The sequence below is a fragment of the Misgurnus anguillicaudatus genome, chromosome 24 (assembly GCF_027580225.2).
Source record: "Misgurnus anguillicaudatus chromosome 24, ASM2758022v2, whole genome shotgun sequence".
Taxonomy (NCBI): domain Eukaryota; kingdom Metazoa; phylum Chordata; class Actinopteri; order Cypriniformes; family Cobitidae; genus Misgurnus; species Misgurnus anguillicaudatus.
Genome location: NC_073360.2, coordinates 31,988,649 through 32,015,074, shown reverse-complemented (window position 1 = coordinate 32,015,074; position 26,426 = coordinate 31,988,649). Strand labels below are relative to the sequence as shown.

The window sequence follows — 26,426 nt, the reverse complement described above, 5'->3', positions numbered from 1 at the left end:
ATTTCAGATGAATCTATTGATTTGTGTCAGCAACCAGGCCATGTGTCCTTTTCAAGGTAACACTGACCCCTAGTAGTCACTGGAGGAACTTTTAAAAAGATTTTGTTAAACTGCAAACAGTTGTTTCACGTTCCTTAAAAAGTTTTGTAGGGACAGAATAAGTCTAACAAGAGGATATCAGACAACACTTTACTGTTGATGTCTCTAAATTGCAGGTGAACTGATCATCTACTCCTCAACAACAGGAAGTAAGACCAAATGTGTTAAGCCACACTGACTCACATGTAAATGTTCTTCTCTACAATTGTGGTAAAGGTGGTAAAATACTAAGACTATTGTCATGCTGCGGCAGAAAGGAAGTAACTTATTTATCTCTATATATCTCCACATCTTCAGCATATCAGCTTGGACACGGTTTAAGGACACACTGTAAGGTATGTGGCAGCGATGCCAAGATTTATTTACCTCTTTTACCGCAATCTCCTACTTTTATTTGACTTACTACTAATGCAGTGCAGATGTTTTGGTCCATTTAAAAATACAATGACTTAAAATGTTCACACTTTTTGTAAAAAATAATACTCAGTGGTGATTTGTGACTGTGGGTGTGAAAAGACTGGGATACATAATTGATGTAGATAGACATTACATTCTGTTTCAGTACACTCAGAAAAGCTGGGTTATTTTAAACCCAGCGTTGGGTGAAAAAGGGACGAGCCCAGCCATTGGGTTAAATTTACCCAAAAAAGTTTTTATTTGACGCAACAATGAGTTAAGACATCCCAGCATGGGTTAAAATTTAAATTGCAACCCAACGGGCCGGGCTTGTCCCTTTTTGACCCAATGCTGGGTTGAAAATAATCCAGCATTTTTAAGTGTAAATAGAAATTATGCAAGACAACCTAGAAGCAATTAAATTGACAAAATCCCCTTAAATTTACAGGTGCTCCATTCTGATGTAAAGATGGTGATTTTCCTAAACAGTTTTTTTGCATTCGTTCTCTACCTAAGAGGTTAGTAAAATAAAGTATGTCTATAAGATTTATCTTTTTATTTATTATTGAGACAATAAGTTAATACAAGTAAGTCAGGTTTGGTAGATCTATATATGTCCAGTGAATAATATTTAACTCCAAAATCTGAAATAACAAAGGGAATCATTCATTACAGAAAACAGAAACTATTATGTGTATAAGTAATGACCGGGATTCATGTCTGGGTCTACAGTACGAAACGACAATGTCTGCAAAAAGAAAAGTGTTTAAATGTGATGGTTCTCATCAGATAACCTATAAAGCTGCCATTGTGGAAAGTGTAGTGTCTGTAATTCACTTGGTAAAGTGGACTTTAGAGAACTTGTCTACCAAATGCATAAATGTAAATTTGAATTTCTTTTCAGCATCATCTGCTAGTGAGAAGAACCCTTGGAATGCTGAAATACCAAAATCAATAGTGGGTCTGTCTGGATCATGTGTGGTGATCCCTTGTAAGTTCAACTACCCATCAGAAGGAAAGACATACAACGAATTTACAGGAATCTGGTACAAAGATGGATCTGTAATCTACCACAAAGAGACTTCCGAAATCATTGAAAATTTTAAGAGTCGCTCTACTCTTCTTGGTGATCTGCATCATAAAAACTGCACTTTGAAAATCAACTCTCTACAGCCCAGCGATACTGGACCGTACATGTTCCGCATCGAGATCAAAGATTCAGACAAGTACTCATACAAGGACAATAAAGTTTCTATTACAGTGAAAGGTACGAGTAGTTGTTGCTATTTGTCACATACAAATGTCAGGTATTTTTACTTATTTACATGTTTAACATCATATTTAGATTAAACTTGCAATCCTTAACTTTCGCATCTTTATCTCCGTCTCGGGCTAAAAAATTAAAAAATGCAAGTTACTTTACATATATATTTATATACGTAAACTGAGGTCTAATGATGTCAGTGAAACTGAAATCGAACCCCAATAGCCCAACTTTCCTTCATGATTACAAGTTTACTGTTGTAAATCAGGACGAAAAGAAAGTTTTAAACACAGTTTTTTATATACTTGCTGGATAACTGATTTTTGTTTGTCTTTAAGCAAAAAAGTTACGGATTGCAGCTTTAATTTGTATAAATGTATAATACATCACATCGACGTTTCATATAAATAGTTTTAAATATAAAAATCTATTTACCAGATTCACCTGAACAACCCATCATATCTGTGAATGACCAAGTGATGTCACAGAAAGAAACGAATGCTACCTGTGTCGTGTCACACACCTGCCCGTCTGACCCGCCGCCCCAGCTAACTTGGAGCCCCAACGGCACGCACACAAGTCAGTCGCAGTCACAAGACGGTCACTGGAAATTAACATCATCTCTGACCTTCACACCCTCCAGAGAAGATCATAATAAACCTCTCAACTGCTCTGCACACTTCAGTGGTGGGAAAACCGTGACCAGCAGCAAAACACTCAAAGTTAAATGTAAGCATGAGAAAAGTTTTTTTCCAACTTGAATGTTTATTCCAGTTTACAAAAAGTATGAAAGGTTTTATACAGTTCACATGTTATAGACCAGGGGGCCACCAGGAGGTTCTAGGGGTCCCCAGAAAATGTCAAAAACTATATAGAAAACAAAAAAGATATATTTTTTATTAATTTATTAGGTGTTTATCTTTCATGTCTTGCAACATATATTTCAGCATTGTCTTGTATCTTTCTAGTGCATTTTCCTTATTACAGTGCCCTTTGTCACACTGGGGTTTGTAAGGCAGTATCCTTGTAAAACTGCTGTGAAACAAGGTTTATTGTCAAAGTTGCTGCATGTACAAATATATTTGATTTCAGGTTTATACATTCAGCATTACTCTAATGCGCAGCCAATTATGCTTGTTATACATAGAAATATATAAATTGATATATGTATATTTTATGCAGGCCCGGAATAACACAATGTTGTGCCCTAGAGTGACCGCATTTGAAGTGCCCAACCCATATGCATACATTTTATATTTCAAATAAATATTTGTTGTGCCCACAGTGTGTATGTGAAGTTTAAGCCCAAAATACCCCACAGATAATTTAGTATAGCATGTTAAAATTTTCACTTTGTAGGTGTGAACAAAAATGTGCCATTTCTGGGTGTGTCCTTTGTAAATGCAAATGAGCTGATTTCTGCACTAAATGGCAGTGCAATTGTTGGATTGTGCAGATTAAGGGGTGGCATTATCCCCCTCCATTTAAATTAGCTATTTTTTCACATGCTTGAGAATGGTTTACTGGATTGCTCTTTTTCACAATTTCTAGGTTGATAGAAGCACTGGGGACCCAATTATAGCACCTACACATGGAAAAAGTCATATTTTATTTATGTCTGCTTTAATACACTATAGTTAATTTGTAATTAATTTGTTGCTGTTAACATACATTATTTAATTAAACAATATATACAGTAAAATACTTTTATCCTTACACGTTTCCCGTCTTCTATCCAGTTTTACTGACCTGGACACCTGATGTCTAAAACCTTTATTGTCATCTATAATGGGTTTAGGTATTAATTTAAAAGTTCTCCTAAACTCTGTATCTCTCATCTCTTCATGGTCTAATGACCCCACCCCTTGTCATGGTTCTGAGTGCGATGTGTTAAAATGGTGTTAGACTTCTCCTGGGGCTGTGTAGATCCATCATAGATTAGAGCGCATGGAATGCATAAAATGATTGACGTGTCATGCAAATGAGTGCTAAAAACCTGGTCGCACATTTCATTATTTTGTTACGGGTGCCCCGTTCCGCTGCATGCAGCTGCCCATGTCGCCCATGCACAAATCCACCACTGCACACTTAAGGGCTCGTACTTTAACATAAAATAACAATTAGAAGAAAATTCCATATTTGCAGCTCTCACATGCATGAGTACTTGTAAAAAATGCTTGCGCTGTTTCAAAAACCGGTTGAATTATTTGGTCGCAGTGTGGAGCCCTTAGTGCCCCCCTACTGGCTGGTGCCAGTCATATTTGAAGGTCCCTGATACCATGAAGTAAAACAAAACCTGTTATAGGCCAACAAGAAAACAAAAACAACAAAACATACAACCCCAAATCAGAAAAAGTTGGGACACTGTAGAAAAGTAAAAAAGGAATGGAATAATTTACAAATCTCATAAACTTATATTTTATTCACAGTAGAATATAGATAACAGGTCAAATGTTGAAAGTGATGCATTTTGAAGTGTCATGCCAAGTGTTGGCTCATTTTGGATTTCATGAGAGCTACACATTCCCAAAAAAGTTGGGACAGGTAGCAATAAGAGGCCAGAAAAGTTAAATGTACATATAAGGAACAGCTGGAGGAGGACCAATGTTTAGCAATAGGAATGTTGTCCTATTCTTGTCTAATACAGACTTCTAGTTGCTCAACTGTCTTAGGTATTCTTTGTGGCATCTTCCTCTTTATGATGCGCCAAATGTTTTCTGTGGGTGAAAGATCTGGACTGCAGCCTGGCCATTTTAGTCCCGGATCCTTCTTCTACGCAGCCATGATGTTGTAATTGATGCAGTATGTGGTCTGACATTGTCATGTTGGAAAATGCAAGGTCTTCCCTGAAAGAGACGACGTCTGAATGGGATCATATGTATCTAGAACTTGGATAAACCTTTCAGCATTGATGGTGCCTTTCCAGATGTGTAAGCTGCCCATGCCACACGCACTCATGCAACCCCAAACCATCAGAGATGCAGGTTTCTGAACAGAGCGCTAATAACAACTTGGGTTGTCATTGTCCTCTTTAGTCCGGATGAAATGGCGTCCCAGTTTTAAAAAAAAAACTTCAAATTTTGATTTGTTGGACCACAGAACAGTTTTTCACTTTGCCACAGTCCATTTTAAATGAGCCTTGCCCAGTGAAAACACCTGTGCTTCTGGATCATGTTTAGATATGGCTTCTTTTTTAACCTAAAGAGTTTTAGCTGGCAATGGCGAATGACACGGTGGATTATGTTCACCGACAATGTTTATGATTTCCATTACAGTAGCATTCCTGTATGTGATGCATTGCCATCTAAGAGCCCGAAGATCACCAGCATCCAGTATGGTTTTCTGGCCTTGACCCTTACGCACAGAGATTGTTCCAGATTCTCTAAACCTTTGAATGATATTATGCACTGTAGATGATGATAACTTCAACTTTTTGCATTTTTTATCTGAGAAACTCAGAAAACTATTTTTCGCTGCAGCATTGGGGGAACTGGCGATTCTCTGCCCATCTTGACCTCTCAGAGACACTGCCACTCTGAGAGGCTCTTTTTATACCCAATCATGTTGCCAATTGACCTAATAAGTTGCAAATTGGTCCTTCAACTGTTCCTTATATGTACATTTAAATTTTCTGGCCTCTTATTGCTACCTGTTCCAACTTTTTTGGAATGTGTAGCTCTCATGAATTCCAAAATGAGCCAATATTTGGCATAACATTTCAAAATATCTCACTTTCAACATTTTATATGTTATCTGTATTCTACTATGAATAAAATATACGTTTATAAGATTTGTAAATTATTCCATTACTTTTTTACTCACAATTTCTACAGTGTCCCAACTTTTTCTGATTTGGGGTTGTAAAAACAATGCAATCCTTTAATAAAAAAAAAATCCCTGAAAGTAGGTTACAGTTGTCACGCTCAGAACCAGGAAGTAGACTAAAGGTAAGTATAACAACCCTTTATTGAAACACACACTGATGCAGATGGATAAAAGGTGAGTATAATAGATATATGAAGTTCTGGGTTACTGAGGAAAACAGCGGGTAAGTTCCAGGTGAGTAGCATGGGTGAGTCTGAGTTTCCATAAGTAATAAGACGAGACAATAGAACTCAGGAGAAAGTGAACAAGTGGGAGGATTGACTGAATTGCCTGGGATATCGGGGGGATTGGTATGAAACTGATTGAGGAGAGTGGGGTCCAAGATGTATTCACGGGTACCCACAAAAGTTCCTCAGGGCCATAGTCCTCCCAGTCGACTAAGTGTTCCACACGAGGACCTCACCACCGAGAGACCATGATGATGTGAACTTGGTAGATGGGCTCCTCTTTCACAGGAATGGGAGGAGGTGGCACAGCTGTGGTGTCAGGATCTGTGGAAGGAGGAGAGACAGGATCATTAAAGGGTTTTAACAGTAACACATGAAATGAAGGCAAGATCAAGTATTCGGGAGGTAAGTTGAGCTTTTAATTAACTTCGTTAAGCTGCCTCTGCACAGTGAAGGGACCGATGTAGCGGGGACTCAGCTTGCGCCAGGGCTGGCGGAGGTGGATTTCCAGAGTGGAGAGACAAATCTTTTGGCCAGGTTGGTGCCCAGGCAGATCAGAGCAATGTCGGTTGGCTTGGTCTTGATGCCTCCACACAGCCTGTTTGAGATGTACGTAAGCCGAGTCCCATTTTCCTGGGTAATCTGCTCATCAATATTCCAAATTATCGGGCTGACGAACATGGATGTAGGAACAATGGTTTTGGGTTGGAGGTCCTCAGAAAATGAACTGTGGAGACGAGAGAGGGTTATCTGTTTTGAGGTTCTTTCTTACTAGTCTGTAGGTTACGGTAAAGTTGAATTGATTGAAGAATAGGACCCAACAGGCCTAGCGTGGGTTAAGTCTCTTAGCTTCACGAAGGTATTCCAGATTTTGGTGATTGGTGATGACCTCAAATGGATGATTAGCGCCCTCCAGCCAATGTCTCCATTCCTCGAGAGCGAGTTTGATGGTGAGCAGTTCCCAGTTACCTATTTCGTAGTTTCACTCCCCCGGGGACAGTTTTTTTAGAAAAGAAGGCACATGTCTGGTAGGATTCCCCTGCTGCTGGCAGAGTACCGCTTCGACTCAAGTAGAAGAAGCGTCTACTTCAACGAAGAATGGGAGATCTGGATTGGGATGGACGAGAACTGGTGCAGATAGAAAGGCTTCCTTGAGGTAATTAAAGGCTGCAATGGCTTCAAGAGTTAAGGACAGAGACTTGGGTGAACCATTTAAGGAAGAGTTGAGGGGAGCACTGATAAGGCTGTAGTTGTTAATAAACCTACGGTAGAAGTTGGTAAACCCTAGGAACCATTGAAGATTTTTTACTGTAGTGGGTAGGGGCCAGTTGCGAATTGTCTCCACCTTCCTCTGGTCCATTTGTACTTCATGCTGATTGAGGATGTACCCAAGGAATTGTACAGTGGTGGTATGGAACTCTCACTTCTCCAACTTCAGGTATAGCTGATGCTCTCTCTTTTTTTCCAGAACTAGGTTTATGTGACAATGATGTTCTGAGAGAGAGGTAGAATATATGAGGGTATCGTCTATGTAGATCACAAACCTGTTGAGATATTCATAAAAGACTTTGTTCATGTAGCCTTGACAACAGGTGAGTTAGAGAGTCCAAAGGGCATGACCTGGTATTCATAGCGGCCTGAGAGGATCACAATGGCCGTCTTCCATTCGTCACTTCAACAGATGCGCATCAGATTGTAGGCACTTTGCAGATCCAGCTTGGAGAAGATACGAGCCCCACACAACTTTTCAAGCGTGGCAAGTGGGAGGAGTGACTGATGACGTGGATGGTGATGGGCTCCTGACAAAAATATAGCAGAACAGTTATTTGTAAATGACACTTATGGAGGTTTTTGTGTTATAAATATATTTGAAGGATTTGTAGAACATCTGTGGTATTAAAATGTTAAAGACACAATAAAACGGAAATAGTGATAGTCTTATTTTCCCTGTCGTGACGTATATCCGAGTGAAACGACTGAAATTATATAAAATTTTCCATTTCCATTTCTCGTGACTGAAAGTAAACAGAGATTGTTTCGAGGAGGGGAGGTAATTAGCATTTTTGATTAAATATTGTGAGGGCACATTAATTTTTTTAAATAATGACACTTACAAATAAGTAATTTGTCGACAATACCCCCCCCCACCCAATATTCCCACTAAAATTAATTTCAATTTCATTGTGACTTTAACCAAATCTTTACAAAATCTTAATTAAAAATTACAAGAAAACCAAAGAACCAGGATGCAGACACATAACAACTCATCTGTGATTCCATTTTGGATAAGGTGTCTGCACCCTACAAAATTAAAGTGCTTACACTATGCCATTTTGAAGTACCATTGGATACTCAGAAAGTTGGTGATGTCCTAATTAAATTGAATCAACATTTTATCTCACTCAGATCCTCCATATAATGTAAATGTGAAGAGTAACTCGCCGGTGAAGGAGAACACATCTGTTGAACTGATCTGCTCCTGTGACAGTAATCCAGCTGCTAATTTCCAGTGGATTAGTTTAAATGGATCTCTGTTGGCTAATGGACCCAACTATAAACTGAATAATGTGACCAGATATACTGAAGCCATATTCTGCACCGCCAATAACACAGAGGGACAAAACAGCTCCAGTCCTCAGAAGATTAATGTGTTGTGTAAGTATGATGCACTACAAATGAAGGGCCTTATATTAATTTATATAGGTTTCAAAATAATATTGTACTTACAGTTAGTTATACTGTTAATATCTATCTATCTACCCACCTACCTACCTACCCATTTATTATAGATCCTCCTGAGATTAAAAACGGGTCTTCCTGCAAATCAGAGACTACAGTCTGTGTTTGTATCGTGGACTCCAACCCACCCAGTGAAGTCAAGTGGCTTGGTCCCTCAGGAGTTTTCCCCAGCTCTAGCATTGAACAAAATGGTTTTCTTACCAACTTTACCCTTCAGGGGTGGGAGGGTTTCCCTGACGCTATCCATTGCTCTGCTAGTAACAGCGAGGGAAACTCTGTCATAACTCTCCAAGTCCCTAATCATGGTGAGACTTAATATTTAAATATAAATGTTGATGTCTGTATCACTGGTTTTATAAAAAAAAAATGTAATGATTTATTTTGTTTTACAGGTATGAATATATATATTGCAGTTGCCACAGCTGCTGTTTTAGTTACTTTGGTGGTCATTTTAGTTTGTGTAGCCAAAAGACACTGGTAAGACACTTTTCTCCTCTCTCTCTCTCTCTCTCTCTCTCTCTCTCTCTCTCTCTTGTTTCTTGTCTTTCTTTTAAAGTCTCTTTCACTATTTGTTTTGAAGTAGGCACAGAGCTGAGGAACAGCATTTGATGGATTTGAAAGCTGACTCGAATGAAATGAAGACAACCCCAAAGTCTGGCTTAGAAAGATGTGCACGTTGTAACTGGCCAGTGGCATTCACACAACACAACTGCGATATTTTATCTTCACACATCTATCAAAACACACATTTGTCATTTTATTCACACATTTTATTTTACACATTTAATAATACTTTGTATCTTATTTTGTTATTAGCAAAGAAGAGAAAAGCAATGATATTTACAGAAACAACCAAGATGACTTTGTTGATTATGAGAACTGGGGGGTAGGTACAAAAGCTTTTCTTTCATACAGTAAAGTCTTTTATACAGCAGGAGTCCTGTGTGCATTCTGTTCTGTTTGTGAGCAGTATGACAGATCATTTGAAGTTTATTAACACTTTAATGGAGGTGTTACTTTGTATGCTGCATGTGACTAAAGCTCAATGCTATGCCTACGCTAACAGCCGAATAGCCATGTCACTTATTGTTCATTAGTATAGCAATAGTTAAAACTGTGACATTAAATATCAGCCTCAGGTTTGTCTGCATTTGCCACAGCAGGTTTATAATTAAAAAGGGTTATTTGAAATGAATTAAATGATCTATGATTTATGACTGTGTAATATATGACAGTAATATATTTTCTTGTTGACAGTGTGATGACCTGCCATGTGGGCAAGATGAAGATGAAGCAGTCTATGCTAACACGTAAAAAAAAACACACGATTAACCTGTTTTGCAGTGGCGTCCAGTGACTTCTTTTTTTGAGGGCGCTCGGTGCGAAGTTCGTCACAACATGTATGTAAGCCCATTGTGTGTGTTTTTTTCAAAATATGTGTTCTGTGCATCTAGAGATCCTGTGTGCATCACGTGTCTTGTCAAGGTGGGTGCCTGCTGCAGATGCGTCTAGACGGTTTGTGATAAAAGAGTCACTCGCGTTTGCCAGATAATCACATAATCTCATGCGTAATCAGAGTTTAGTGTTAATGGAGTGTCTTATGTGTATTTGGTGAACGTGAGCGTCTCTTTTATCATAAACGATTTTGACGCGTGTGCAGCAGGCGCTTGTTTTGACAAAACACGTGATGCACATGGTTCACATGATGCAATAAACACATATTTTGAAAATGCAAGTAACACACATGACACTCCGAACACTCCACAACTGCTGTTTTTAATCATTAGAAATGTAAAGTGCCTCGCACCATTTATTTTCATTGCTATGCAATTTCTGTGCAATTTATTTCTAAGTAGTGTTTTTTTTTATTAAGGCGTAGAATTAGGTTCCTTAATTCAGTGTAGGTAGCATAACGATTTTGTTTTAAAAGCAAAAGTTTCATTTCCTCTTCTTATATCAGTTTTGAGCCTAAGGGGCCAGTCACACCAAAAGCGTTTATGGCAGTTTCAGGCGCCTTTTTGAATGATATTCTATGGGCAGGGCGCGTGCGCGCTGTTTATGCGTGCCGAGCGCCTTGTGTTTTTTTGCCACCTGCCGCGCACGCGTTTTTGAAGGAGCGCTGAGAGCGGAGAAGCGCCCGACGTCATTCGTGTCTTTCCATTGTCCAATCGAATGAGGGGAGAGGCGGGCCTTACGTTGTGGTGAGGGGAAGTTTACAGTTGCTTTGAAGAACCGGACTCCACTCGCTCACTCTCTTCTGTGTGTTTGTGCACCTTTCACCCTCAAACAAGGTCAGAGCAAGCGTCCTCTTTTTAACGTGTCTGCTAATATGACAATTAACAGCAAAAGAGTGCTCACACTTCAATATTTGATTGACAAGACAGCTGACTCGGTGGTTGCTTAGCAATATAAAAAGCAGCGTCGCACTGCTCTTTTTAAAAAAAGGCAGTGCGTCACGCCTTGCGTTTCCTAGCGTTTAAAACGCTTTTGGTATGACTGGCCCCTAACTACCTAACTACTGCTTTTTAGCATTATATTTGAACTATTTTTATAACTAATAGACATTCGCTGCTGTGATTGGCTGATTTGGCTCTAATGCTTGTGTGGTCTCTGATCAAGTGCAAAACAATTATTGTATAACTACTTTGAAGGCTAAAAGTCATATATGAGTTAGTGTGGTGTTACAGAAGGAGTTTTAACAGTGCATAAGATGCTTTTTGGAATATTCTCATATCATGCAGTAAAATCAATCAGGTTTAGTATAATTTATGAAAATAATGCAAACTTGAATCCACACTGTCTTTAAATGGCACATACCAAATACTAGATAAATATTTTCAATCAAATTGCAAGATTTTGTTGCTGTTATGTTTATGTAATTGTGAACCAATAACCAATATACCATTCATTTGTGTGAACAACCAGATTGTATGTGTGTACTATACAATGTGTAACACTGACCCCTAGTGGTCGCTGGAGTTTTTCATTTTTTTCCTCGCACTGACAAAGTTTTGGCCAAAGAAAAATACTTATTTCAAAATATGTAAAAACTACGTATAGTAACAAAAAATAATTAAGCCAGAATTAATATTTTATTTTAATTCATCTACACTGTAAGAAGTGAAAACGGCTCTTCTTAAAAAAACTTATAAACTTCCATTTTCTGACTCTAAATAAAAAGGGGACATTTTTTAAATCCTTCAATTGATAACACGTAAAATATTTTTTTTTAAAATTAGCATGCATTTCTAGGCATTAACAATTAAAGTATGTTTAATCCAACTTTTCTTTTTACAGTGTAACTGTTTTCTGTCTGCTTTTTAAGTGTTGACTTGAGAATTATGGACTGATATCCATACTAGTTAATTTCTTCAATTTAGAAATTCAGACTGAATATTCAGCTTGAATCCATACTATCATTAAATGTGACACATACCAAATACTAGAGATTTATTTTCAATCAAGTTGCAATATTTTGTTGCTGAAATGTTTATGTAATTAATAAAGAATCTATTTATTTGTGTAAACAACCAGGCTGTATGTGTGTACTATACAATGTATAATATTGACCCCTAGTGGTCACTGGAACAACGAAAAAGAATATATTTTTAACCTGTAAAAACAACATACAGCAGGGGTGGAGCCAGACATTGTAGACATTTGGGGCTTAGCCCTAATGTATGGGTTCCAAGGCATGGTCCCCTAAGGATATTTTTTCACCATTTATGGCAACTTTATGATTTTTTTATCTTAGTGTTGTCTGTATTATCATTTTGAAACTGAAACATAACAATTTTTGACAATGACACTTTAACTGTTCTTATACAAAAATAGTCAAAATATGTTTGAAGTTACATAAGGAAGGTAGATTAGGAATTTGAAATAAACAACATTATTAATCTTGAAGCCTATTTTGTTACAGTATAGAAGAGTACTTAGAATTGTTAGGGTTAGGTACACAGGTGCTACACAGGTGCTTTACCGAGCTATATGGCACTAAAAATGGTTCTTCTATGGTTACAATCCAAAGCAACAGTTTTGGTGCTATATAGCACTGTTTGTTTTTTAGAGTGTACTGGATTCATTCATTTCACAAATCTGAAAGGATTCATGGCTTTTGACAAAACATTCGGGACTTATAAGCCCCTGTCCGCCAATGACATACTGGTATAGTAACAAATGATAAAACCAGAAATAAGATTGACTCCAAAAAGATAAAATATGAATAAAATATGTATTTGTAATATGAATCAAAATGATAGTAATTTTCGTTAATTGTGGAATTTAGATAAATATTTGGTTATTCTGCTTTACCTCGTTACTCAATATTGCATTTGTTCATTCAGATACCAATGTTGTATCGGTCCACACCGGCCGTTGTGCGGCTTCCGAACACAAACTCAATCGTACCAGAGGTTATATGGCTAAAGCAATTTAATAATGCCGCTCCAGCTATCTCTTGCTAAAAGGTTGACATGTAGCCCCCTTATACAACTTAGGGACTGTTTACACTTGGTATTAAGATCGATCAGATCACAAGTGGACGAGAGACATACATCACGTTTAGGTCTGGTATTTAAATCTGTCTCTTTTGTCCACTTTCGACCGCTTCTGTCCTAAATACTGTGAGGGGGTGGTTTGTGAGTCTCTCTGCTATCATTTGAATGTGAGCGGGAGTAATGACAAGTTTATATGGACGCGAACTAATATATGCAAGAGTCCACTGCTTTTGTTGTAAGTAAACATGCTGCACAGTGTTTTGTACATGCATATGTTAAAGCTTTCTCTCATATATCAGCACCATGAAATAAGATCGGGCAACTTTCACATGCTTACTTGCAAAATAAAACTGCGGAGATCGGGTGCTTTAGTTTTATCAATGAAAAGCTAAAAATAGCGCTGTTCACCTTGTGTTCGCGCCAGAAGTCAGAAAAGAAGTAAAACATTGTGTTCAGTACCTCAGATCAGATAAATGGGCGGAGAGAAGGCGGTCCGTGTGGCTGTTTGAACACATTCAACCAATCGTGCGTTTACACTACAAAAGCAATCCAATCGAAAGGGTTTTCGACTACCTCTGAATGTGGTTAAAAGTGGTCGAAAGTGGACGAGCTCAAAACGTTTTGAACATCATTTACACCTGGCATTAACGTCGTCCACTTGTGATCCGATTGACAAAAACGCATGTTAATGCCAAGTGTAAACAACCTCTTAGTGCAAAGCCCAGAACATCCGTATGAAGCAGTTTAACATAAGCAATGAAAGATTGACCAAAACCAAAAGCCTCCAGGCATTTAAAAAGGAAACCATGATAAACTCAATCAAAGGCCCTCTTCTGATCTAAAGAATGTACATTTTATGTATCCTTGCAAAATAAATTATGTCCCATTTAAAAAAAAAGATTATCAAAAATGGTTCATCCCGGGATGCAATATGACCAGTCTGCATGAATTACTGTGGAAATATGAAGTTTAATTCTGTTGGTTAAAGTCTTAGAAAGTATTTTGTAGTCAGTTCCAAGTAAAGAAACAGGACGCCAGCATCTAATATCTTCAAGGTCACCTTTCTTAGGTACTGTAACAGAGTAATTACAGCTCCCCCTAGACTCACTGGTAGTGCACACTTTTTAACACTCTCCTTAAAATCCAAAAACAAGTCTTTTCCAATGACTGGGCAAAAGTCCATCCAAACATGGGGCTTTGCCAGAAGACAAGATAATTCCTCAAAGTCAACATTTTATTAAGTTTCAATTTCCCCTCTTCTGAAAGCTGTGGTAAATCCTGAAGGGGGAAGTCAGCCGTGTCCTCATCACAGGGTTCAGCTCTATAGAGATCCTCATAAAAGGAAAGTGCATGAGCAATGATTTCATAACTCTTCTCCCGTCCGAGAGTTTCAAACAGCCTAACATTTTCTTATCCACAGTCCTGATTTCCAGGTAAAAAAACGATGTTGAAGTATGGCCCCTCCTGGCCCCTTTTTCCTCCAGTAGATTCCGCAAAAACAGTTTATTACATTTAAAAGTCTTAGTGGCGTTCACAATGTCCCCTTGAATATTAAGATGTAGGATTTCTTGTTCAAGCTGTCCAAGATATTTTTATTGTAAGCAGAATAACACTTGTAAAAAAGCTTAATTTGAACTATATAATATCCCACCATTGGCTCAAGGACTTTTTTACTCTCTCTCCAGATCTCCCAGAAGTGTTTGAAAGAGTGCACAAAAGTATGATCCTGTAATAATCTATTATTAAATTTCCCATATGAATGCTTAAAAGTGCTCTGTGCAGTGGTAAAATCAATAGATATAAAGTGGTGATCTGCAGCTATTATAGAAATTGTCTCATGTTTTTTTTCTGTACATAGACTGGGCCATTCTAATTAATGATCGGAAGAAAGCGTATCGACCGTTACTGTAAAATATGCACGTATGTCCATTTAAATTAAATTAATTTGGGTCAAATGTGGATTATATCATTACACTGGCAAGAATATGGTCACATGTAAAGATGCCGTACCAAGTATGACAACGCTACATTCAACTGCTTTTGAAATACCGTGTTTATTTCACTTCCTGAAAAGTAACCGTTTTGGACATACCTGAGTTTCATCGGGCAGGGACGATAAGGTCAAAAACTGTATGTTTACCCGTTGCCAACACATATGTGTAGGGGGACCATTCCCGGACGCATCCTGGCCAGGATTTCGGGTGAGTCTTCCGGAAGTTGTATTTGTCGACCGCACACGTCATCAAGACATTTCAGTTAAAAACATAAGACATACAATTGTAGTTTTATTCTTACCATAAAATGTACGGGTTGCTTTTCTGAAATAGAACCTGAAATAATAAACCTTAATGACGTATGTGGTCGACAAATATAACTTCCGGAAGACGCACCCGAAATCCTGGCCAGGATGCGTCTGGGATGAATGGCCCGTATGGTCACCCTACATATGTGCCTCATTGCCCTTGAACTCTATGGTTTCCCAGACACACTCTAAAAAAGTTGCTGTAATTTTGCAGCTGGTTGCCAGTAACTTACTGTAGAAGATAAAGTCAAAAAATGTTTCATGTTCATTTAACTGGCTAGTTGCCAGTAATACCCATTAATACTGTAATTTCTACAGACATTTTTTACAGTGCAGGGTATAAATTAAGCTAGGACAAAGACAACAAGGCCTACTTTTTTATCATTTTATTATTATGTGTGTTCCCTAGAGAGAGGACCCAAGACCTTTGAGATTCTGATCTAATGGTACCAGCTGAGCTAGAATAACATTTAGGCATTTATTGTGCATATACATTAAATAAACACAATCTAAGTTACTTCTCAGTTAGGACTGAAGTTTGAGATTTGTTTTTGCTTGATTTTTTGTCAGTAATGTAAGTGTGAACTCGTGAGAGAGGTAACCATTGTATTGTGAGTCATCTAATCCACATCCTGTTTAAATGGTAAGCATCAGGACCGCAAAGTGGCCACAAGGAAACACACACATCATGTTTTAAAAATGTTTGCATTGTGAGGTTTTCTTGAAATTAGGTGATTTTCTATTAGTATTGCTTGCTAGGGCAGAAATGCTTGTATAAGTCTGGCTTTAAACCAGGGTTTTTGAAAGTATGGAAGTACACATTTTACACTAAGCCTGATGTAGGACTAACACTTTTCTGACATACCCCAAAGACTTTTGACACACAAACTGTTTCCCTTCTTTTTTTTTTCTTTTTTTTTGCAAGTGAAGAGCAGACTCTCATTTCCTTTTTAAAATTTGAACAGGGTATCCATGTTATCTATGAAAAGTTAAAATTATACGTTTTTTTTTTATATTTCGAACATAAGCTTTACTGAACATGTAATTATTTCATTATTGACATTGCATTAAAATTGCATGTTTATAATTGTCTACTTGTAAATGCATAAGAGTTAATTTGTGCTACATACATAAATGAGACATTAAAAACGTCTTCAGTAGAAATGACCAGTTCACAGATCCTGGTGGATGATAAAACAGGCAAAAAAGCAACCAGAACAATGTGTAATTTTAATAATAAATTGTATAATAATAATTACAGTAATTTTAACAGATATTTCCCCCCATTCAAACAAACTATATCCAGGATTTGCTTATTATTTGATTCTTATATTATAGATTTTACCTATTATGTACACTTAGGATGCTATAGAGATCGATGTGAACATATGAAGTAAATTAAATATAAACAACACAATAACAAAGAAACAATTGTCAAGGTGACTCTATAGGAGGTGATTTTGATCTTACTAAGACAAATGTCATGCGTGTGTCAGAAAGGAAGTTCTTACTGTAACTGAAGCTCATCACATCTTCTGTATAACAGCTAATGCACTGTTTGAGGACACACTAACGTAAGTGACAAGATTTTTTTACCCTTTTTATGTAAAATTTTTAGTAAAAAGTTGTTCCTAGTGACAAAATTCTTAGAAATAGGCATTTGAAGAGAATTAAAGAGAATTTCCAAGTAAAGATGAAAGATATTCACAACGCATCTTAAGCCTCATAAGAGCTCTTAAGGTCAAAAAGTGTTAGGAGTAGTGAGAAGGACTTTTAGGAGGCTTAAGAGTATCTTTAGTAAAAGAGCAGATGGATGAAAGATAAAGAGGGAGAAGAAATGTGTTGCAGACAATGGATGACAGTGAGCATGATGCTACGAACCCAGTCTCATGGAGATGCGTATAAATAGCACAAAGTGTGAAAACTCGTGCAATACATACGCCAAATTCTGATTTAGAATGCATATAATACGCCAGTCCTTCTCATTCACTTAAAATGGTGCATCTTTTTTTGTAATTTTATGTGTTGGTTTCTCTTTTTTTTTCAATTTTTTAAATATTGTCGCTTGGGTTTGGGGTTAGAACAAATTTTTTGTACATAAAATGACATCCTAACCCAATTCTAACCCCAACTCCAAGCAACCATGGCTTAAAAATAGACAAATACATGAAAAACCTATTAAATATCATCCAAAAACAAATCTCAAATACAACCCAAACCCCACGCGTAAATGGTTTAAAAAAACAGAAAAAAAGAAAAAACAATACATAAAACAACAAAAAAGATGCACCGTTTTAAGTGAACGGGAAGACCTGGAGTATCATATGCATAGAAAATTGGAATTTGACGTATGTATTGCACGAGTTTTCACGCATCGTGCTATTTAGGATGCTATAGATTAGATCGTGCAATAGTCATGTTTATCTCCAATTTTATTAGAGATACGCTAACATCTCTGTCACAGTGTAGTTATGCCATACATTGTACAAATTTCTTGATGCACTTTAATTTCTTAAGTTTAATCGATTAATTTAAGCTTGCTTGACTAGTAAGGAGCAAATTATAAAAAAATTCCTAAAGTAAGCTAATTCAACTTAATTTTTATAAATTATAGCAACTCCATATAATCAAGTTTTAAGTGGATTAAACTTAACTCATTGACGAGTTATCTCATCATTTATGAGTTCATATTTAACTAATAAAAATGCCTTTCTGGACGAATTTGAAAGTGTAATACCGCTTTTATCAAACGAATTTATCAAAAACGGATGTTAAAAAGATTTTAAGATTTATTTTAAATGCCTTTATGTTTGATAGCCATTCTGAGTCTGATCTCTAACATAAATTCCTTTAAAAAAACGCAATTTTTTAAGCTTTTTGCTCAAAATGTTGTATTTTTGAAGAGAAATATCCATATTTCAGTGGTTAAATTAAGTGGAAAAAGTAAATATATAATGAAACGTTTTTTCCCCATTTTGTTTGTTTGTTTATTGTTTGTTTGAAAGCAGAGGGTGTGTTCTTTAATTTGATATAATTTGTATGTTTATATATTTATAGAAAATAATTTTTCCTGCAAGGAATTTTGTGAAAATTTTGTTAAAATCACAAAAATGCAGGTGGGCAACTTTTCTAACAAAGGCTGGCGGTGAATGAGTTAAACATTTATTTAGCAAGTGTAAAAAAGCATCTATTCAGCAGTGTTGATTTTAAATATTATGCACTGTATGTTTTAATACAATGTAGCCATTCAATTGATAAAATCCCTTTACATTTCCAGGTGCTCCATTCTGATGCAAAGATGGTAGTTTTCCTGAGCTGTTTATTTGCATTTGTTCTCTACCTTAGAGGTAAGTAAAAAAAAAGTAGGCCTGTTAGATTTATCATCTTATTTATTATTAAGAAAAATAAGTAATAAAGTCACATTTGATGCTAAAAGTCCTGATTTGACATAATGTTTCTCTCAGTGACTCCTATAGTATCTATTGTCCAGTGAATAATCTCATATTCAGCTCCATACAACAGAAACTATTATGTGTACAAGTAATGACTGAGATGCATATCTGGACCTACAGTATGGTTTACTGTTTAACATTTATTCTCATCAGATAACCAATAAAGCTGGCAATGTGAAAAAGGCATTCATTGCTAACTAAAAAAAAGAAAAAGCACTATTATTCCGCTTGGAACATATATAGGCAGAGTTTGGAGGGGCAGTGCCCCAGAACTGAGCCAATTATGATTTTGAAATGAAATAGAAATGAGCCTCATTCTCTCGCTAATCTCAAAGTATTGCAGTACCCTTGTTTGCTGATATATGTGCCCTAAGCACAAGCTCAAAACTCTGCCTAAGTGGTAAACTATTGGGTTTAGAAAAAGTGGACTTTGGAGAAAGTCTCTAATGCATGAATGCAAATCTTAATTTCTTTTCAGCATCATCTGCTAGTGATAACTCTTGGGATGCTGAAATACCAAATTCAGTAGTGGGTCTGTCTGGATCATGTGTGGTGATCCCTTGTAAGTTCAACTACCCATCAGATAAAAAGACATACAACGAATTTACAGGAATCTGGTACAAAGATGCATCTGACATAATCTACCACAAAGTGATTTCCAAAATCATCAGCAAATTTAGGGGTCGCACAAGTCTTCTTGGTGATCTGATTCACAAAAACTGCACTTTGAAAATCAACCCTTTAAATCACAGCGATGCTGGATCGTACATCTTCCGCATCGAGATCAAGTATTTCAACAAGTACTCATACATGGAAAGTAAAGTTTCTATTACAGTAAAAGGTAGAAGTTTCTAATGATATTAGTTAAATAAAATGTTCACCCCAATATTGAAAACCTGAATCAGATGAGCTTCAATCTTTATAGGATATCTGCTTAAACTTTAAACATGTTCAAACATTTTTCAACACATCCAATCTGATTCACAAGATTTACCTGAACAACCCACCATATCGGTGAAGGAGGAAGTGATGTCACAAAGAGAAGTGACCGCTGCCTGTATCGTATCATATTCCTGCCTGTCTGACCCGCCCCGTCTCACGTGGAGCCATGAAGGGAGGCTCATGAGTAACTCTCAGCCACAAGACCACGGTCAATGGAGATTAACATCAAATCTGACCTTCACACCCTCCAGAGAAGATCATAATAAACCTCTCATCTGCTCTGCAGAGTTCAGTAATGGGAACAAAATGACCAGTACCAAAACACTTAAAGTTAAATGTAAGCTTGAGAAAAGTTTTTTTTTAAAACTTGAATATTTATTCCAGTTAAAAACAGTATAAAAAAGGTCTTAAACAGTTTAGAAAAAAAACTGAGCAGCAACAATATTTTAATAAAAATTAAATAATTTGTTAATAGTTTAACAAAAGATTGTCTATCCATCATTTATAGATCCTCCTGAGATTAATAATGGGTCTTCCTGCAAATCAGAGCCTCTTACAGTCTGTGTGTGTATCGTAAACTCTTACCCACCCAGTGAAGTCAAGTGGCTTGGTCCCTCGGGAGCTTTCACCAGCTCTAGCGTTGAACAAAATGGTTTTCTTACCATCTTTACCCTTCAGGGGTGGCTGGGTTTTCCTGACGCTATCAATTGCTCTGCCAGTAACAGCGAGGGAAACTCTGTCATAACTATCCAAGTGCCCCATTGTGGTGAAACTTTATATTCAAATATGTTGATGTTTTTTTCAAACAATGTACTGATTTGATGAATTCATATATAATAATATGCAATACATGTTTTCCTTTTCTTACAGGCTTGATCATATATATTGCGGTTGCCACAGCTGCTGTTTTAGTTATTTTAGTGATCATTTTAGTTTGTGTAGCCAAAAGACTCTGGTAAGAATCTCTCTCTCTCTCTCTCTCTCTCTCTCTCTCTCTCTCTCATTAATGCTTGGTATCTGTTATGAACAGAAGATGATACACACAGATGTACAAAAACTGAGAACTGTTTATTGAACAGTCTTGACGTAAACCACGGATGACTGTTCCAGCACACACACTCTTCCCATCACAGATAAATCCTAGTACTTTCCTTAGTTCCAACGTAAAGATCATTAGAGTGACTTGCCCCTTCACGTAAACAGTAATGGCGTCCGCTGCTTCTCCGTATCTGATGTAACCATAGTGTTCTCTGTGTGAAGCCCTTGTCTCTCACGCCCACTTCTGCGCTGTCTCTTTGTCTATCGTCTCTTCAGCTCTCTCGCAGGTCCTTCGAACTCGTCCCTCTCTTACACTCTCTCTCGCTGTACGCCCTCTCTAGTTTATCTGGACTGGTCCACATTCAGTCTCCACTCAGGCACCATGCGTTCACCATCAACCTAACAAAAAAAGCAGAGGCAACAACCCCACCCCCAACTTCCCAGAGCCAATACATTTTACTTTGTCAGTATCCCATGTTCCCCAAACAATCTATTAATCATCCCTATCAATTAGTCACCCCGCAACATATGGCATATTTTTTTGATATTTCTAAGATGGAAGAATGCTGTGCAGCAGGAGACCTTGGAGATAGATTGCTGTCGAACATCACACCTAGGTTCTTGACTGTGAAAGATGGCACCAAAGTGCAGCCATTAGTAGCTATTTGTAATCTGACATACTGCATTTTGTTTAGAGCGATTCGGTTCAATAAAAAGTATCTCTGTATTTATGGAGTTCAGCATCAGAAAGTTATTTGCCATACAGCTACTAATTTTGCTAATACAGTCTGTTAGCTTAGAAAACTAGTGGGTTTCACTAGGATGTGAGGAGATGCAGATGAGAGTACTAATAAAGCTATCTATAGTAGTGGAAATTATTGTTCTGCCTATCTACAAGTACCGTGTACAAGACAAGGCAATGGTGTGAAAGGTGATATTTCTATGTCATTGTTATTGAGTCCAAGTGACAGGAAATCTGCAATTTCCTTAAGAAAATCTGTGTGGTGGCCTGGAGGTCTGTAGATTGTAGTAAGTCTTGCTGGGCTAACGTTCGCCAGCCCTGTTTGGTGACAGCAGGCTATATGCTAAGACCAGGTGTTACTATTAATAAATTGTTTCGCTTAGTAATAATGTCATTAATAGTAATTAATGATAATGTCAAGGTAAAGTATTCCTGGGGTAAACTAATAAGTTATATTAAATTATATTAAAGGAACAAGAGAGTAAAAAAGAAGAGTTAGATAATAAACTTAACAGAGCTCCAAGCTTAGATCATGCAGCAGCATTTCTTCTAACGAAGCCACTAAAGTTGTGAATAAATCAACAATAAAAGTTTGCAAATCTCAGAAACTTTTGTAGCTCCTTTATGGAGATGACTTCAACTTTCCTCTCATCCATACTCACACCCTTTTCTAAGACTTTCAATAGAAGTGCTGCAAACATTCAGTACTGAGTTTTGAGGATGACTTGGCATATCGATTTGGCAAATCGAGAAAACTGTTGGGAAAACAATGATCACTTTAACACTTAACCTCACCAGTGTCCCAAGAGAGCTCCGGATTATGTTTTATTAACCAGGGTCTTCCTAGGATTATGTCGGCAGTGGAATTCTCCAGGACCAGAAATTTGATGGTCTCTTGATGAAGCACTCCCACTTTCAAAACTATTTCACTGGTGCGATGTTGGATAGATGATCGGTCAAGGGGTTTATCAATCACAGATTGCACTTTGAGTCTCTGGGGAATGCGCTCCATTTGGATGTTGGGTTGTGAGCAAAGCTTGGCAGAAATAAAGTTCCCGTCTGACCCAGAGTTGAGAAGGGCAAGCACTGTAACAGATAAATTACAATAGTACAAAAGCTTACCAAAGCTCATGGAGGACGGATGGTGCACTCTCCGATAACATGCCCATTGCTAGCACAGATCTTGGGTCAGTCGCCAATGACATTCTGACGGGGTCCTGGTGGTGTTGATTTGCATGGGTTCTGGTTCTGGAGAGTGCGGCTCTGGCTGGGAGAGGATTTGGGAGAACTGGTTGCATGACTGCATGCGGTTTTCCATTCGGATAGCTCGTTGAATGAAGTTCTCACACATGGTTGAATCACCAAATGGAATTCCAAATATCTCTTGAAAGTAGATTAAGAAGTCTTTGATGGAGTATAGCACCGTTCCATCCTGATGCCAGATAGATTCGGCCCACCATAGTGCTTTACCAGGGAGTAGCGAAATGATATAAGAAATCTTTATGTTACGCTACAAACACATATTTTGAAAACATGACCAACACACATGACACTCGCGCCCCCGGAAGAGCAGTCACCAGCTGCCACTGAAGACATGTTAGTTAGTATGTTGTGGTCCAGTCTTCTGTTTTGAACAGAAGACGATACAGACAGATGTACAAAAATTGAGATGTTTATTGAACAGTCTCAATGTAATAATGCAGAGTGTAATATTAAAAATATAGGTCACAACATTTCCATACTGTACCATCTGCATTCCTGTGCTTACAAAGACTATTGTCACAGCTGTTTGTCCAGTACAGTGGGGGTTAAAGGTGATCTTCTGAATTCAGTTTGAATGTATCATGTTAGGTTTAGTCACATGGTCAAGGGATAGAGAATAAATGTCTTGGTTTTCATGAGCTCTGGCCTTTTGCCTTTTGGCATTTGCCTTTTGCTTTCTGCCCTCTGCTTTTCTTCTTTACCCGAGTTCTTGGGTTTAGGCCTTTAGGCCTAGATTCCAGTTCTTAATAGTCATTCTCTTTCTTCTAAACTTTCTTTCTTTCTTTCTCTATCTTATCAGGGAAACAGTTAATTGTTTGTAATAAGTACCATTTCATGCATTTAGTGTAACCATTTCAATTGTACTTTCCTTAGTTCCAAGAGAGCCTTCAACGACAGTTGGTGAAACACAGGCAAAGTCCTGGTTGAGATTAAGAGGAGTCAGGCAGTTAGATACAAAACTTGCTTGCATTAACGAGAACGGACGAAGAGTGTGTGTTTGTCTGTAACTGAAATAGTGAATGGTGATTGCGGGGTGAGGTGACGTGATTAAAACTCAGGTGATGATGGTCGTGTGTGATGAGTTCTGAGAGAACCTGGCAAATCCGTAACAGTATCTTTATTTCTTTTTTTAATTTAGCAAAAGACAGAAAAGCAATGACATTTACACAAACTACCAAGAGGACCCACATAAAAACTGGGGGGTAGGTACAAATGTTTTGCTTTAATGCAGGAGTCCTGCATGTGTGCATTCTGTTCAGTTCATTTGGGGGCGGTTTCCCGGACCAGGATTAGCTTAATCCAGGACTAGGCCTTAGTTTAATTAGGAAATATAACTAGTTTTAACAAACATGCCTTACTGAAAACATTACCTGTGTGCATTTTTGGGTAAAACAAAGGGCACTGATGTATTTTAGGATTTGTATGTGCAAGTTGTTTTCAGTTTGGAGAGCTCTTAAAAGTGTTTAAATCTAGGACTAGTCTAATCCCTGTCCGGGAAACCATCCCTTGATGTTAATTAACACTTTAATTGAGGTGTTGCTTTAGGTGGCAAATTATGTTTAAAGTTTTATTTGCACTCAGAGAAGAGAAGAAACTTTCCCAATTTACTTTTTATCTTGTTGAACAGTGTGATGACAGACATCTGCCGTGCGAGCGAGATGAAGACGAAGCAATCTACGCTAACACATAAAAATAAATACAAGCATTATACCGAATGTTATAACTGTCACTGCCCCTTTTGAGTGGGGGGGGGGGTGAAAAGGTGATCTGCACGTTAAAATGACTATAACTCTGGCATTCTTTGGTTTAGAAGCAAAATCTTGGTCTCTTTTTTAAGAAGACACTTTATAGTTTTACACTGAGGTGTTTGAAGTTGACAAAAAAGTTATACCCGTTTAAATTTATTTTCAATAATAAAAATAATGCAATAAAGTATATACTCTCTAATCAAATGTATATAAACATTAAAATGTTTTACTCTCAAAACACCACACCAATAAAGACACAAGTCTCAACTAGTTCTGAACCAAATTTTAGGTGAAAATAACAAAAAATGAAGTTTCTGTCACACTTTTAGTGGTTTTACCAACCAAGGCCACTAGGTGTCAACGGTTAGTTGCAATATCTTGTCAAAAGTTGATAAATTACTGTCTCTGCATTGTGTTTAATGCAAAAAGGTTTTAACATATGAAAACTACATTCTTAGAGCTTTCCAACGATATATAGTTTGTCAAGATTTTTGAAGATTCATATATTCATTTTGAAGAATATTAGAATTATGAATATTTACGAATTCATATGGACTCCTACTGGGTCAGTGACAAATAACAAAATGACTGTCCCTACTAAATTTCCATCATCAAATGGCCTTGAAATATGAAAACTACATTCCTAGAGCTTTCCAACAATATATAGTTTGTCAAGATTATTTCAAGTTTATAGGGCATTAGTGTTATAAATTTATAATCATTTATATGTATTCCTATGGGGTGAGTGACATTTAACAAAATAACTGTCACTATACAAATTCTATCATCAAATGGCCTTGAAATATGAAAACTACATTCCCTGAGCTTTCCAACAATATATAGTTTGTCGAGGTTATTTCAGGTTAATGGGATATTTACAAATAAATATGTAATAACATTTTGGGCCCAACTGTTGGTCTGCGACATTTTAGAAAATGACTCTTACTACATACTTTTTTTTTCAAAATGGTGTTGATATATTAAAACTATATTCTTAGAGCTTTCCAACGGTATATAGTTTGTCAAGATGGTGTAGGTTTAGACTATGTAATTATTGTTTTAAATATGTAATGCCAAACGTCCCACCTGTGGGACAGTGACAGTTATAGGGTTAAAGTGTAACTTAATGGCTATCTCTGATGACATTATACTTACATTTGAATATGTTATTTGTCTGCATGTGCTAAATAATTATAATAGTAATATTTATTTAAAATGTAAATATTGCATGAATGTATTTTTATATTGTGGTATTAGTTAACCTGTTTGTTTAAATACATAAAGGTAAAGCAGTGCCTCACATGTAATCTTTGTGCAATTTATTTCTAATAAAAAACATATTTTCAAACGTGTGTTTGTATGCTGAGTAAGTTTAACTAATTTGTTGGCATGGCAGGCATAGCATCAAGTTCCTTAATTATCAGGATATTCACGTTTCAATACTGCAACGTAGTTGCCAAAACAGTTTCGGTTTTGAGGGCAAAAGTTTCATTTCAGATTTCTCATAATTGTTACTTTCATTTCTAAAGAAGTAAAACTGAGAATATTAAATTAATCTAGACTTTCAAATTATCATATCAGTGAAAACATCACATAGACATCCATTGTTTTCATATGAAGCTAGTGGTTCTGTTCACCTAAATCTACCCTTCTAACCAATTTTGCTGATATGATAAATAACTATTAATTTGTGTCAACAACCCCCAGGCTATGTGTCCTTTTCAAGGTTTTACACTGATCCCTAGTGGTCGCTGGACGAACTTTTAAAAAGATTGTGTGATGCAAACTGCAATCAGTTGTTTCACGTTCCTTAAAAAAATTTTGTAGGGACAGAATAAGTCTAACAAGAGGATATCAGAATACACGTCACTGTTGATGTGTCTTTAACTT

At 37.0% G+C, this 26,426-nt stretch overlaps 2 protein-coding genes and 1 long non-coding RNA gene across 3 annotated transcripts; all 3 read left to right on the top strand.

The window, feature by feature from the left end:
* Window positions 1-208: 208 nt before the first annotated feature.
* Window positions 209-9,215, top strand: LOC129438921 (sialic acid-binding Ig-like lectin 14; the record flags this gene model as incomplete). The annotated part of the gene is made up of 8 exons (XM_073863365.1): window positions 209-434; window positions 944-1,013; window positions 1,400-1,762; window positions 2,198-2,488; window positions 8,218-8,466; window positions 8,601-8,855; window positions 8,943-9,027; window positions 9,131-9,215. Coding segments are annotated over exons 2-8 (1,377 nt in total), but the record flags the coding sequence as incomplete, so codon positions are not given.
* Window positions 9,216-19,448: 10,233 nt separating this feature from the next.
* On the top strand, window positions 19,449-20,443 carry LOC141349194 (sialic acid-binding Ig-like lectin 14; the record flags this gene model as incomplete). The annotated part of the gene is made up of 3 exons (XM_073863364.1): window positions 19,449-19,644; window positions 19,792-20,082; window positions 20,424-20,443. Coding segments are annotated over 3 exons (507 nt in total), but the record flags the coding sequence as incomplete, so codon positions are not given.
* Window positions 20,444-20,614: 171 nt separating this feature from the next.
* On the top strand, window positions 20,615-24,616 carry LOC129438450 (uncharacterized). The gene is made up of 3 exons (XR_012367854.1): window positions 20,615-20,700; window positions 23,927-23,990; window positions 24,416-24,616. It is a non-coding gene; the product is annotated as an uncharacterized lncRNA (long non-coding RNA).
* The last annotated feature ends 1,810 nt before the right edge of the window (window positions 24,617-26,426 follow it).